The sequence below is a fragment of the Pundamilia nyererei genome, unplaced genomic scaffold, assembly GCF_000239375.1.
Source record: "Pundamilia nyererei isolate P.nyererei 1_Seehausen unplaced genomic scaffold, PunNye1.0 scaffold00104, whole genome shotgun sequence".
NCBI lineage: Eukaryota > Metazoa > Chordata > Actinopteri > Cichliformes > Cichlidae > Pundamilia > Pundamilia nyererei.
Genome location: NW_005187505.1, coordinates 2,205,090 through 2,220,689, shown reverse-complemented (window position 1 = coordinate 2,220,689; position 15,600 = coordinate 2,205,090). Strand labels below are relative to the sequence as shown.

The 15,600-nt window shown below is 39.3% G+C and overlaps 1 protein-coding gene across 3 annotated transcripts in view; it reads right to left on the bottom strand.

Moving 5' to 3' along the window:
• Positions 1-15,600, bottom strand: part of syt1a (synaptotagmin Ia) — a 207,134-nt gene that overhangs the window by 15,511 nt on the left and 176,023 nt on the right. For all 3 annotated transcript variants that reach the window (XM_005740862.2, XM_005740864.2, XM_005740863.2), the window contains 3 exons: positions 14,482-14,649; positions 12,470-12,637; positions 7,991-8,108 (listed from right to left, as the gene is read on the bottom strand). In XM_005740862.2, coding sequence (XP_005740919.1) covers positions 7,991-8,108; positions 12,470-12,637; positions 14,482-14,649 — 454 coding nt within the window. The remainder of the gene's footprint in view (positions 1-7,990; positions 8,109-12,469; positions 12,638-14,481; positions 14,650-15,600) is intronic.

Here is a 15,600-nt window from a genome sequence, read left to right as displayed (position 1 = left end):
ATTCTGTTTATTAATTTACTTATTTTTAGTTTTAGATTTATGGTGCTGTGGAAAAACTGCAGTAGACATTTATTGTGTAGGACCAGTCTCCATCAAAGACCCACGCTACTTCTATAATGTTAAAGTGTAAGCTTTGGTGAAGCCAATCCATAACTGTTCTAGTTCTTGTATAATTTGGCATGCCTTGGCCTTTTCTCCCTGCTTCCCTTCCTTAAGAATGGCTTCTTGACAGCCACCCTTCCACTGAGACCGTTTCTGATGAGGCTTCAGTGAACAGTAGATGGATCAACTGAAGGGATCCTGTGTCAGGTCATTGCTGTTTCTTAAGGAGATGATTTTCAGGTACTGCTCATCTGGTGTAGACAGTTATTTTGGATTGCCATTTCTTCTGTTGTCCTCTACTTTCCCATTTTCTTTAAGGACAAACTGCAGATATGCCAAGTTTTCATCTTTTTATGGTTGAAAGATTCATAGGTCAATTTTAAGTGACTGAAAATGGTCAGGTACACACACTGGACTGACAATGAGCAAAAAAGCAGCCAGCGCCCCCCAAAAAACTTCAGAAAGCCTGCAGATCTGTTGCTTAAGACTACATTGAAAATTTACACGAAACTCTGACTTACTAGATAAAAAAATATAAAGAAATGAGGGGGAAGTTCAACCCTTTTTTCCTTTTCATTATCCCAATCTTTACTTTTCCGCACAACTTTTTTTTGTATTTTTAAATATTATTTATCCACTTAATGCAAATGAGGGGGTCGTCATTCAAAGTGTATAACTGGTCTACTTTGGGGCTGTTGTAAGACCGAAGCCGCTCAGCAGTCAGGAAATGGTTTTTTAAGTAACAAAACACAGATAAAAGTGAATTAGATATTAGACCTGCATTTATATTAAGCCTTTTTAATGCCTTTAATGCCATATCACTGTCCGATTTACTTCTTACTTTTCCTTTTTTTATTTTGGAAATGGCAAAATTCATAATGTAAAAGCTTGGAAATACACTGTAACTTTTCTAGTTATTATTTCTTACATCTATAGACGCAAAACATAATAAATTCTGCCTTCTCTAATCCCTTTCAAATTGCCTTCTTCTCTCAGGCCTCGTACATCATCCTAATGATCCCTCATGCCCACTACCTTGCTGAGATGACGGGAACCTTAGTCTGACCAGCCAGAGGAGCAAAACAAATAAACCTCTCCAACCCGAGAGGCTTGATAGTGCGCTGGAGCACCAGGTTGGGGCAGTGCGGCTTCATTACCGCTGACATGGTGCCTGTGTGCTTTGATAACCTCCCCCACTGCTGGCCATTACCTGGTTATATGCCACCTCACAGCCGCCTGGGATGTCTTTGAAGATACAAAGAGAGAGGACGAAACATTTTAACTGCCACTACTTCTATAAGCCCGCCGGTACTTATACTGAGTTGCTTCCAAACACTTAGCCTTTGTGTTCCCCACCTCCGAGTCTGACTCACCTTTCATTTCCCTTGGAGACACTACAGTAACGTGAAAAGCTGTATTTTAAGATTTAAACAGAGTAATTTTCACAAAATAAAATGATATGTGCAGGAGGTCAAAAGAGATGTTGGTGATTCAGTTAGAAGCTTTCGAAACTTTAAAATGCATCACAAGTTTCAGAGTTTTTTAAATCCTGACTGCCTGCAACTAAACGTAACGGATCTATTGTAACTATACATTGTGGGGTCGGCTAAAGTGGAAAGAGGAGTAACCTGTCTGTGACGAGGATTATTTTGAGACGACAGCTAAAGAACATGGTGCCTCGCTGCATGTTAAGCAGGAGCAATTCTGAGAGGCGCCAGAAGTCGAGTGTACTTTTAAAACTATTACTTCAAAAGTTTGTTTTCCTAAGAAATGCAGCACGGTGGTAGATTTGGGGCATGTTTCATGAGGAGCAAATCAAAAGAATTATTTCTGATTATACATTGGTTAATGATAATTCCCACATCTTCCTCTGTGAGCCATAATTAGGCATGGTAAACAGGATGACAATAGAAAAGAAGGCTGATCCCAGGCCATCAATTACTTGTCCTCCTCCTTAAGTTCTGGCTGAGCCACTCTGTGGATGGAGGCTAATTATTGTTATTAGAGACCTGCCTATTATTTCATCCATCTGCTGCACATTTAAGTCCATTCTGGGAGCAGAAAAGTAGACACTACTAACAAAAAACAAAGCCCAAACTGCAATTTAGAGTATATTCTGGTTGTATGTAATTACAAACATGCACTGTGCCATTACAGTATGCTAATAATTCACCCTGAAACCCACAGATGAGTGCACACAGATGAAACATGCTCCAATTAAACATGACATATGGTATATGGTGTCAAACTGTCTGGCTTTCCTGGCATTTCCCTTCACTGTAAGAGGAAACCTGGCCTTCAAATTGGAAAGATTTCACACCATTCTAATACTGGCTGGTCCGTGTGGCTGATGGCTCAAAATGCTGACAATCCCACGATGCAAATGGGCACAGGTGAGTGCTAATGCCAATATCAGAAAATTGCAGCGGGGGTGTTTTGTTTTTTGTTTTTTACCAGCCAAATGGCTCCTCGCACTGGTCTGACAGATGAAAGGGAGCTCGGAGCCATTAATGTGCACACTCTTACTGTACCGCAGGATGTTTGGGGTTATATGGATAGACTGGATAGACAAACAGAAAGCAAGTGGACCCGGGTGTTGGTGATGGCTGCTGAAAGAGTCGGAGCAGCTATTTAAAAATGTAAAAAGAGGCCACTGAAGAAAGTCAGAGGAAAAGCAGGAGGGAAAGATTCAGCTTATTGTGTGATTTCTTATTTTATGGTGTCTGTATGACGACTGATATGATCAAAAAAATAGATAGCACAAGGTCCAGAATAATGAAACTGTGTTTGTTTACTGCATCGGGGAATGGATCCATGAAAACCTTCCGTCATTATTAAAATGCTCCTTATATTGGTGGATATTAGTTAAGTTGTCATGTATGTCATAAAAACACTAGGTTGCATAACACAAATGGGTCTGATAATGTCAGACTGCACTATATCAGTTATAAATAGCTTAAATTATAGTCTGATGACTGTAGATGGTGAAGCTGGTGATGCTGTGGGAATGTGCTGAATTCTGATGAAGCCTATCTTTGCTCAACAAAGCTCTAAATGGGACTTTGATATTGTTCTATCTACATCAACCATCAATCTTTTTAAATTATTCATGCTTTTACTGAGCTTTGATCATATTACAGAAGAGTACAGAACACATTGCACTTCATAGTTTCTCTGTTTCGAGCATGTTTTCCTCACAAATGTCAACTTTTATCTGTAACTGATCGCACAGTGAAAAAAGCCATCTCAGGTTGGAAGTACAGTCAGGTACACAAGTATTTGGACACCATTCTTTTTCTGTTCACTGCCAAAGTTGATATTGAATCAAATAATTGTGATGTGATTGTGGTGCAGACTTTAGGCTTTAATTCAAGGGGGTCAATAAAACTATAGCACTTAAACCAAATAAAACCATATTTATGCAGAGTCCCCTATTTCATTCAAGTCTGTAGTTCATAGAAAAAAGACCAGTAATGCCAGTGAGTGTGTGTTGAATCCCGGTTACTGTAATAATAATTAATTAACCGTAGTTTCAGATTTACGTTTAGTTGAGAAGTGTACCCTGATCATAAAATGTTACAAATAATACTTAACTGCACCCCGAAAAATAAGAACTTGCTAATAACATTTTTAAAAGGAACCCCAAAATTGCAAAGCCTCTCATTTTATTTATTCATTGTTGCACACTGATACCCATACATCAGTGAAAGTACACTGCTGCATGTGGTTTAGGCACTATCTATGTTTATCCATCACACAATACAGGTTTTAGTCAAGACATCTTCTTTCTAAAACACTCAATCAAACCCAGTGAGAATCATGAAGAATTATCTTTGGAATAACATGGAGTTCTGATGGTCTTAGTAAAAAGTAGCCAAAGACTAAACAACATCCACACAGGTTTCGCAGCAACCTGGCAGCCAGAAACCACACAGAGTCAATGACATTCAACGACTTCAAGTGATGACAGGCAAAATAACCACTGGTGACACAAAGTGGACGGGAGTTGAACTTTTCAAAGCTCAGAGACAAGCAATTGAAGAGTCTCCAGATAAAAGGGAAGAATATCGTCGACTGACGTAAGACTGGATAGTAAACACATTTGAGGATTACCCGAGCAACAGACAATCTGCTATGGACCAACCGTGAGCTGCAAAGTGATGTGTAACTAGCAAATTGATTCCAGTGTGGATGTTTCTAAACTTCCACCCATTATGTGAACTAGAGCTGGGCGATATGAGATTTTTTCATATCACGATATGTTTTTTTCATTTCAGGCGATAACGATATCTATCACGATATAAGCCAAATAACTATATTTGTAAGATTTAAATGTGCCGTTGCTCACAAGTAAAATGTGAAATAATCAGCAGCTTGTTTTTATTTAAATATTTATTTCCCATAATAAGTTCAACAGGGTAGATGTACTTAAGGAACATGAGACTTTTTCAGATAAATAAAGGCAAATATTGCAAACTACACAAAAGGCAGCCGCTAAAGCGTTTAAATTTCAAAATAGAACAAACGAAACAGACTAAACTGTCAATTCCACTTAGAAACAAAATATTAATTCTAAAAATAAATCTTAGTTTGTTTTACAGAAGAACAGACAAAACTGACTAACTTTTGTCAATATCAAATAAACTGAGAACTAAAAGGAAATTCTCAATCTCTCCTTGTTGTATAGCTGAGCTTTTCAAACAGTTTTAACAGTTACTTTAGTCTGACAAAAGCCGAATGACGAATTAGCGCTTCCAGTCAGAGACTGAGGCTACGTCCACACGTACACGGGTATTTTTGAAAACGGAGATTTTCCGTTTTCGTTTTAAAAAATAATCCCGTCCACACATAAAGGCAGAAATGAAGGAAAATGCTGCTATGAACATGCCAAAGCAGCAGGTGGCGCTAGATTCCTAACCGTGCAGAAATGTTGGCCAATCAGAAGTCTAGAAGCCTCGGTGGGAAAAAGTAACCAAAGCTGGGGCGTAGAAGCAGAACCGAGTCGTATGTGTGGACCGACAGTAACTGTATGTATATGTGAGCATTTAAACACTGCAGAGAGTAGAATTAACAGTAACAGTATTGTAGAAATTCATTTCACCGAAACAATAACGTGGCGCACAGTGTGACGCATGCACCAGTTTATTGTATTTCCAGACTTGCTTTCGGCACAATTTACAGTGCACGCTACTCTGTTTTTTGTCAGACTTGAAATAGCCGAAATACCTTCACACTACGGAACTTCTATGGCTCTTCCGTTCGACAATCTCTCCGGCGTTGGAACCATCATCTGTTTTCTCTTCGGTCACGCTCGGTTGATTTTTCTAGTCGGCACACTCATTTCCTCCATTACCCGCTGGCTGCTTCCCAAACAAACACACGTGCGGCTTGGCACTTGTGCTGTACGTAACAAGTCACGCGACGTGACGCTGCGGCTGTGATTGGTTCGGCTACTTAATTTGGATTGGCTGTTTGTTTTTTTTGTTGTTTTTTTTTTAAGAGGACAAGAGCGGTGAGGTCTATCGCGATAGCTTAATTTCTCTATCGAGTAAAAGTTATATCGCGATACATATCGTTATCGTTCTATCGCCCAGCTCTAATGTGAACCACAGTTATTCTGGAAGCCTAAACTTACAGAAGAACTGTGGTAAGTTCTTCTAGATCGTTCAGCAATCATTCAAACTTCCTGCCAGCTACCTTGAAAAACTGGTATTATTTTAAAGGCAAAGGATGGTCACATTTATGGCATGTTACATCAAGTTAACTGATTAATAAAACCTGTCCATGACTTTATTGTGCAGCTCTTCTCCTGCACTTTAAAGTCTTATCTTTACCATTTGCAGCATGGCATGTCTGGTTTCAGAGCTGAAATGTGAAAGCAGATGCCTCTGCTATGCAACTCTGCCCACATTGCTAAATTGCCCCCAAAGGAAATATATAGTTTTACAAAATGAGATTGTGTTGTTCCACTTCATAGTGAGAAAGACATTAAAACTTTAATATTGGTCTTTATGTCCAAAAGCACAGTGGATTTCAGTGTCATGGGACTCTATTAAAGTTCAGTCATGTTTTTTTAGTCCCTAGATGAAACATCTGTCCTCTCTGGCTGAAAGAGACACAAAACAAGTCTGTCTGTTTTTGTGCCGTTTGTTTATGTTCCAGTCAGCTGTGGGTGGAGGACTTCCATCCCTCTCATTCAGTTACCATGACATCAGATCCTCTATTCAGACTTGACTGTATTGTGATAAATGTCAACTATTGATCTTAATCCTGTAGAGTTGGAGCTATACCACAGCAGGACAATTCTTTCATTCTTTCAAGCTGTCGAATTTTTATTCCATGCATTCATATTCCAGGCACTGTCTTTATGAGCGTGTTACACTCATTACTGTATTACTGTATGTGTTCTTCAATGTGTGCTAGACAACTTTTTTTAAAAACTTAAACATATTTTGCGAACCTACAGTTGCAGGGTTACACTTGAATATTGGTAATATATTAATAAAAACATTCAAAACCAAAGGAGCAAGTGTGCAAATCAAGTCATGCCTTTTACTACGTAGTAAACAGAGCTGCAGCATGTCAAATACAATGTGTCAGATCAAAGTGCATCTCTGAGTCATAGCGATCAATTTTACAACAATGGCAATCATTTTTCATGGCAAATGTCTGAAGAGATTGTAGCATAACTTGAAAACTGAGACCATCCATGACTCCCTCAGTTGCCTCTAACAGCATGATGAGTAACACTGACAATATGTGAAACACTTGGACTGAATTTTGAGAGATAATCCATAAAATGTTAGAGGAACTGTTAATATTGCAGAACATTAGCATTACAAGGACATTAAAGTCATGGAGCGATTGTTTAATTTGTGGCATCAAATCCAACCCTCTTCGGGCTAATCTAGAAACTAAATTGGTCATTTTCATATGAGTTTATCAGCTAATGTTAGCATTGCCAGAATAAGTCCTTCTGGACGCAAGTCTCACACACTGGATCGAATCTGGATCGTTCTTTAAAGATCCCATCTAAATGATGGAGCCATAACTTTAATATCGGTGATCCCTGGGTCATTTAAAGCTACTACAGTAGACTCACAAGCCAAATCAAATATAAAACACTCAAAATAAGATTTTACTAAAATGTTATTCTCCTACGGCACGCTAGCACAGTTTCACAACATGATTAGCTAATCAGCTGCAGCTGATTACTCTTTAGGGGTGAGATAACAGCCATTTTTAGCATTTTTCTTTGGATTTGTCTACTGAATCATGTCAGTGCCATGTCTCTTACTTATAAGCTATCCCTCATTACAGTTAGCTGGCTAATCATATCTTGTTTGCTAATGTTATCACTAGCAAAATCAATCTCAGTAGAAATGCTAGCTGGCTGATGTAATCCATGATACTGAGTTGTGCATAAAGTCAGACAGGACTGATTTAACCATCAGTAAATCATATAATGGCACAATGCAAAGACGTGTAATGAATATTTGATTTCTATATTTATAGCTAACGCATGGCAATAGCTATACGATTAGCTACACATGCTTCTAGCATTGATATCTTTGTGGGATCCAAGTCAACTCTGTTGTCATTGCACTGTGAGTTATGTGAGCTATAGAAAGATGACAGCATCATCATGGGTGCCATTAACTGCGTTTCTTTTGTTACAATATAAGCATTTTCTCAGGGATATTTAGAGACATTCAAAAGATCTTTTTCACAATCAGGTATCTGTCTGGGTGCTGAAAAGAGGAAGAAAAGCTTGCGATGTTGTAGGAGAGGTGAAGTGAGTGCTGCAGTTTGTGTGTCATTACAGACAAAGGCCCTGTCAGAGGAAAAACCAGTTGGCATATGTGCACACCCTTTCAATTCTCCTCACCTGACAAGCCTCCAACATCCATTTTCTTGAGGTTTTTGGCCTCAAGGATGACCACGGTCAGCTTGCCAGCAGTGGGGACATATCGCAGAGAGAAGCAGATATCACCCAGTTTTTCTTGCTGTTGGAAAAACAGAGACATTGCAGAGGTGAGAAAAACAGCTACTTGATGCAAATTTACTCCATCACATGTTCACACCATATGAGGATACATCAGAGAGAAAGTTGCTCATAAACATGTTTACTTGATTCTGCTCTCCACGAGCAGAAAGGGAAGCTTTTAACATGCAAAGCTGCAAGTAGCAGGGTGTCTGTGCTAAAAGTCTAATGGTATTAAAGGTTAATGTACAGGATGCTGACACACTGAGTCATAAAGCTGGTTATAGTAATTACAGTCTAAATCATGATGGAGAAAGATATTTGCTTTAAGTGCACAGATTGGAAGCATTGTAGACTAAATCTAGGAGGGCTGGCACAGAAGACTCTGTGATCAGTGTGAAACTGATCCATTATCAGAAATCCTAACACAGAGCAGTGTCCGTCTGCATCAGTGTAATTAGAGTTTCTGATCTGAAAAACATAAGGTGGAGAATATTAGTAGTGCTAAATCTACAAGCTGGCACAATCTACTGAAAAATTACTGCTAATGAAGCAGGGCACATTTTAAGCATTCATATTTACAGGATACAACTGTGCAGAACATATGGAGATCACAATAAAACCCCCCAAAATTAACAAAATGTGGAGATACTAGTTTTTCAGACAAATTTGCCTTAATAAGTGGAGCATTTTCCAGTGTATTGTACTCCACTGATCAAGACAAGCTGTTAACAATGTAATCATTATGTGAGCCAGCTGTCTGCTGCCCTGATAAATAATTTCAAAATACAGGAAAGAAAAATTAGGACAAAAACACTCTTCGATTACAGTGTAATTTGTCTAAACAGAGAAACTCAGCTGTCGCAGTGTTATACTTGAACTTGATTTCTTTAATGAAAGTCAAAATAGTTGGAATAAAAAAAACCAAGAAAGTGTGAAAAGAAGAGGAGGATGCATTTAAGTTACAAAGCACACAAATTAAATCGAAAAAAATTTTTTTTTGCTAGGTGGCAAACAGAAATGCAGCATGTCAAATGTAATGTTTCAGATCAAAGTGTATCTCTGAGTCACAGCTTCAGAGTCAAAGCAATCAATTGTACAACAAGCGTCCTGAAGGTTTTCAATCGTCTGCCATGGATTTGATTCCTTGTTTGCAGGAAAAGCCCTGCACTGCACTTCACTGCTTCAAGCAAAGCACCATCACGACACAGGCTCATTATCTGAGACTGAAAAGAGATCGGTTCATATTCTCTCCATATCCTTTATCAACACCTGAAGCAGACACAGCCAATAACTCCCGCTTAGGTCGCGCCTGTTTTACATCTGGTCATTTCGAAAAGAGGTTATAAATCAAAGGCAATCCAGATCCGAATATTGACTCTTCATCTTCCATCAACTTCCAATCAAGGTCTATTTCCTCATGTAGAATAGGAGTGCTGAAAATGGCTGCAGTGTGTTTTATATTGTAATGGACCCTCCCCTGCATTTCATTTGTCATCTGCTCCCCTGACTTGTAGCTGCTTTAAAAACCACAGACTAAATAGTCTTACTTTGATGATGGGAGTCGCATTTTAATGAACGCAAATGCATTCTCCTCTTGAGGCTAGTAAAAGAAGCAGTGACAGTTAATTATGCCTGTCAAGAGCAGTGACCGAGCTCTTTAATATTTTCTTTGAACTGTAAAAGGTCAGCCGCTGCTTCTTCAATGGAAAGGGCATTTTAGGGACTCCGATACTTCATATTTGACCTTAAAAATAAAGAGGATTGTGCTACTTGTGTATAGGTGAAGAAGAAGATTTTTACCTGAAAGCAGCTTTCTTTTCTCTCTTTTTTGAATATGCTTTCAGTGCCTTCTTTGCATTACAGATACTTAAATGAGACTTATTATATTTTCCCCTTTTTTGTCACCAATCACTTCGCTAGGTACACCTCTTCAACAGTTCATTCACAGAACTATCTAATCAGTAGGGATGCAACGATACTCGTATCGATATTGAACCGTTTGATATAGTGCTTTCGGTTCGGTACGCATATGTATTGAACAATACAAAATTTTTAAATGTATTTTATCAACTTTTCTTCTGACGATGCTGTCTGTGTTGAGAGCTCAGTGGATCTGCGTTCGACTACTCCGCCTAGGCTGCACTGTCGAGCGCAGATTCACTGAGCGCAGCACAAGCTAGCAAGACAGAAGCTAAGCTCATTGCAACATGACAAATTGAACCTCCCCCACCCTCATTCAGATCTGGCCTTTGGAACTATTTTGGTCTTCATGTGTGTCAAGTATGACCCTGAAGGTAAGCGCGTCATGGACAAAAGTAAAACAGTATGTCGGATGTGCCACGCAATGCTCAATTATATTGGTGGGAACTAGTGTGTTAGCGCAGTTAGCTGGTTAACGTGTTGACGCCGTCCAGCCCCACGCACGGGGCGATCCGCGGTAGCTCGTTAACGGAGATTTGCCGTGTTGTGGCGTTAACGTCATTTCAGATTAACGCTGACAGCACTAGTGGGAACACAACGAATATGACTGCACATTTACGCCGACATCATCCTCGTGCAAAAACAAGAACAACAAGCATGCTACTAACTTTAGCCGAGTCATTTAGACAGCTGTTAGCATGATATGTTTAATATGCTGCTGAGAATATAGCCCAGAAGAAGCGGATAGTATAGCTTTTATTTTGGAAAGAGCCATTTCTCTGTAATAAACTCTCTTTTCCAAAGATGAGTGATTTCTCGATCAGATAGATTTATTTTTTTTATTACTTTGTTGTTTCAGCAACATTAAATTTAAAAACTGTACTTTTGAGTTAAAATATATATTTATAATTTTAATAAATGACTAATTAAAAAAGCATGAACATTTTTTGTATCGAAAAAATATCGAACCGTGACCTCAAAGTATCGAACCGAACCGTGAATTTTGTGTATCGTTGCACCCCTACTAATCAGCCTTAGGCCTACATTTGGGCATGTAGATGTAGTCAAAATAACCTGCTTAAGTTCACTCTGAGCATCAGAATGAGGAAGAAAGGTGATTTAAGTGACTTTGAACATGGTTGTTGGTACCATATAGACTAGGCTGAGTATTTCAGAAACTTCGGATCTACTGGGAACTCCAGCTTACAGAGAATGGTCAGAAAAACATCCACGAGCGGTAGTTCTCTGGGACAAAATGTAGAAGAGAATGCCTAGATTGCTTCAAACTGAAGGGAACAGTAAGTGAAATTAACTACTTCTTACAACCAAGGTATGTAGAAGAACATCTCTGAATGCATAGGACATCTAAGCTCAAAGCAGATGGGCTACAGCAGCAGAAGAAACACACCCATCAGCTACAGGAAACTCATGCTACAATGCACACAGGCTCACCAAACTCAGAGACTAAAAGATTGGAAATACATCGCCTGGTCTGATGTGTCTCAATTTCTGATGCAACATTTTCATGTTTGGGTTAGAATGTGGGGTCAACGAAAACATGGATTCCTCTATCCTTATATCAGTGGGTCAGGTGTAATAGTTTCTTGCCATACTTTGGACCTTTTGGTACCAACTGAGCATTGTTTGAACACCAAAACACCAAAGCCTACACAATTATTACTGCACCACCAATCCCTTTATGGCCACAGTGCACACCAAAGTGTACATATGCTTCTTGAACATGCTGGTAAGATTGGTGTACTCAAATGGCCTTCATAGTCACCAGATCTCAAATCTGCAGCAACTGCTTGATGCGATCAAGCCAATATGGTTCAAAATGTGTGAGGAATGTTTCGAGTGCCTTGTTGAATCTGTGCCATAAAGAATAAAGTCACCTGGGGTCTGTCTTACAATGATTCATTAATCAATGTTTAACTAAGAATAAGGAATACCAAGCATCACTTCAGTGTATAAGCCTGTCAGGTAAAGCTGCGCACAAGCTCACAAAAGAAAGTAACGTGATGCCCTTCAGTTTGAAAAACACCACCAACCTATTCTGCACCGTTATAATTAACCTTTAAATCAACCTGCCGTAATGCTAAAAATAAGGTTGGCAACACATGTTATATGCCATGACATTTACCATGAAAATTGAATCTCCTGGATTGGTGGCTGGGAAGTTACACGTCTGTTAATTGAAGGGGAAGTGCGGACATATGATTAAGTGACATTTCCAGAGGAGATGGATTACATCGTCGACCGCACCGCATTTGCAGTACAAGTTTGCTGAACAAAATAAAATAATGCTTCTGATATCACTTATGCCCTTTTCATTAAAACTGCAGCTGCTAGATGTACAAATCTGTGCCTCGGCATGAGACAGGTGTCACAAAGTGATTTCAAATTGAGTTTATTTCTCATTTTATGAGGTGTAATTGCAAATTTTGGCAGACGTCTTACCTCCTCCTTCTCAGCGCTCTGCAGATCCCGCCACTCCTCTGTTATGTGGCTGAAGTCCACCTTGTTCATGGGCACCTTGATGTCGCCAATGGCATCATGCTTGGAGAAGCGGTCAAAATCGTACACCGTCATCACCAGTGTCTTCCCGCCAAGCTCTACATACGGGACCTGAAGTAGAAAGAGGCAAAGCATTTATGGCTCACCCAGGTGAGGTTGATTATATCTATTTAACAATGTAAAAAGCCCAGAACCTGACATTATTTCAGGATTATACAATTCTTAAGCTTATATTTGACTAATTTTAGCAGAAATTTATCTTTCTTTCTTTTTTTGTAGCCTACAAGTTGCTCAGACGACTCTTTTTCAAACCAATGTGACCACTAGAAGAAAAAGAAAAAAAAAGCTTTGGCATGATCTTGTATGAAGTTTAATTTTTAGATCATTGGTATGTTGTCACAAGCTCATGTGCTCAAATCTTTTCAATTGATTCGTTCTTCCTGCAAATGGGGGGCAGTAATGGGGCAAACCCATCTGTATAACCCCGATGTTGACAAACTCAATGCACACATGAGTAATAGGCAGTGGATGTGCTTTCATTGTGGGTAGATTTATATCTAATGAAAGGAAAAAGTTACAAGAACCAAACTATAGAGGCTGCCCACTAGTGACCAGAGCATTCAGGTATGCAGTCTTTTTGAGCCTGTTTGAATTTGCAATAAAAGTTATTTAAAGGCAGGGCAGAGAACAGAGTGAATATAGTGACAAAGCAGTTTAGCATGAGCATAAGGGGATGACTGTCATGACTCTCGAGTCCAATGTTAAAGTTGTTGCTTTAATTCTCTTGGCCAGCAGGGGGCGACTCTTCTGGTTTTAAAATAAAGGAATTTGTGAAGAAATTAGAACTCACTTCATTTTTGACCCTATTAAATGCTTTCCTTGTAACTTTATGGCATCAGTCACTAATTTTAAGTCAAATTCAATGGAACGTGAACATTTTTTTTATTATAGCCAAATTTAGGAAAAAAAAGGCTAAAAATTGAGCTTCACATTAATTTGCTACAGTTTTCGGTATGTTGTTTCTTCATTGTGCGGCTATCAGCTGAAGTCGGCTCTTCAGTTTTACATTTCACTTAAACCAAAACTAGCATGCTAATGACATAACAGAGACACCTGTCTAACCAAGACAGCAAACACACTGCAAATAAGGTCAAGCCTGGTCTAAAAGAAGAAGAGGGTGACAGTTAAAATGTTCTTCTCAATGCTTCAAAACAGTCACCAGTTTGTCTTTGTTTATATGCAATCTATGACATTAAAAAAATCTTTGAATCTTTATTGTTAACCAAATAAAAAATGAAAAACATCTAACTATATCCTGATAAATCTCTGAATTATATGAAAAACAACTGACATATGACTGGATAGCGAGAGGAGTATCTTTTAATAAGACTGTCCTTGACCTTATCTCCCATAAACATCTCATCTTTTTGACGACATCACCACTTCTTATAATCCCATTTCCTGTTTGTTTCCCCCCACGATGCATCAGAGATTCTGATTTAAGCACTACAAAAACACACACAAATAAATTCTGCATAGATATCACATCACATTATGCTTAACTTACACCAAACACCTGCGCTCTCCGCTCTTGGTTGAATAACAAAACTTTCCCCACTACTGAGCAGGAGCCACACATCCATTACAGCCGAGGCAAGGCCAGGGTGTGGCGGTGCATCTGCCTGTGTTAATCCCAATCACATCGAGCCTCAGTGTGTGTTTGTGTGTGTGTGAGTGTAACTGTGCGTGTGAGAGATATTCTGTCAGGAGCTTGTTAATGTGCCAGCTGGTTGCTGTCTCCACACCTTCCCAGCATTCAAGGCTGCATGCAAATTGGATTGTCAGTGGAAGCAAAATATCTCCAGCAAAAAAAAAAAAAAAGCGTTTGTGATGCGCAGATGTTTCTTAAAATTCAGCGGAGGCAGATTAAATGTTGCTTTTATTGTAAGGTGCACCTTGAAGGTGAACTGCTCATTGAAGACGGGGTTGAGGGTCTTCCTGTGGACCTTGGTCTCAAATTTCTTCTTCTTGTCAGGCAGCAGGTAGACCTTTACGTATGGGTCAGATGTGCCACCCATGTCCATAGCAGGCAGCTCGGCCGCCTGAATGATCCCCACCATGAGCTGAGAAGGAAAAGGGGACAAGCAGAATCGTGAGCGAAGACCTTTCAGTGCTCATAGATCCAAATCATCATCAATTCCCCTGTCTTCCCACCAACACCCTTATAAAGAAATCATATCTTGGTTAAATTGCCTGTTCATTGCTCTAAGATCTAAAGAAAATGTGATTTTCCATCCTTATCTTTTAATATCACCAGCATTCATTGCTTTATAATGGCGTCCTGAAGATGATTCAAATCTGAAGAGTTGTTAAAGGTCAGCAAGTGTCAGACTTGGAATAAGCGGACTGTTTTTCTTCACATACGGCTGATAATTGATAACCACAATGGGGGGCCTGGGAGGCTGATTGACCTGCCAGTCAGAGCCTCTACTCAAAGGCCTCTCCAGAGGCCCAGCTAGTCAGTCAATCAACTTCGTATCAGGCACCCATCAAGCGGCAATCTGGAAGCCGACCAGGGCACTCAGCCATGGAGCTCTACAGCTGTCAGGAGCCGCATCGGTGTACTACGTGGTGCTACCACTGACGCAGTGGCAAATAAACAGTGACCTCCAGCCCAATCAGCATTAACCACCAGCATGATTTCGTTTTTGTTTTTTTGTTTTCTGTATTATATGCTATACGATTGACAGCAGATTCAGAGCAAAAGCTGAGTTATATTTACATTTGTGGAGACATTGAGATGGACAAAAATGAAGGAATTCCTTCAAATCTAAATACATCCTGGAAAGAAGCACTTTTAAATCTTTAAATATGAACTTAAAAACTGGGTTTGTGGCTAAATGTTATACTTATTTAATAACTTTAATAACTTAATTACTAGGGGTGCAACGATACACAAAATTCACGGTTCGGTTCGGTTCGATACTTTGGTGTCACGGTTCGATATTTTTTCGATACAAAAAAAATGTTCATGCCTTTTTAATTTGTCATTTATTAAAATTATAAATATATAT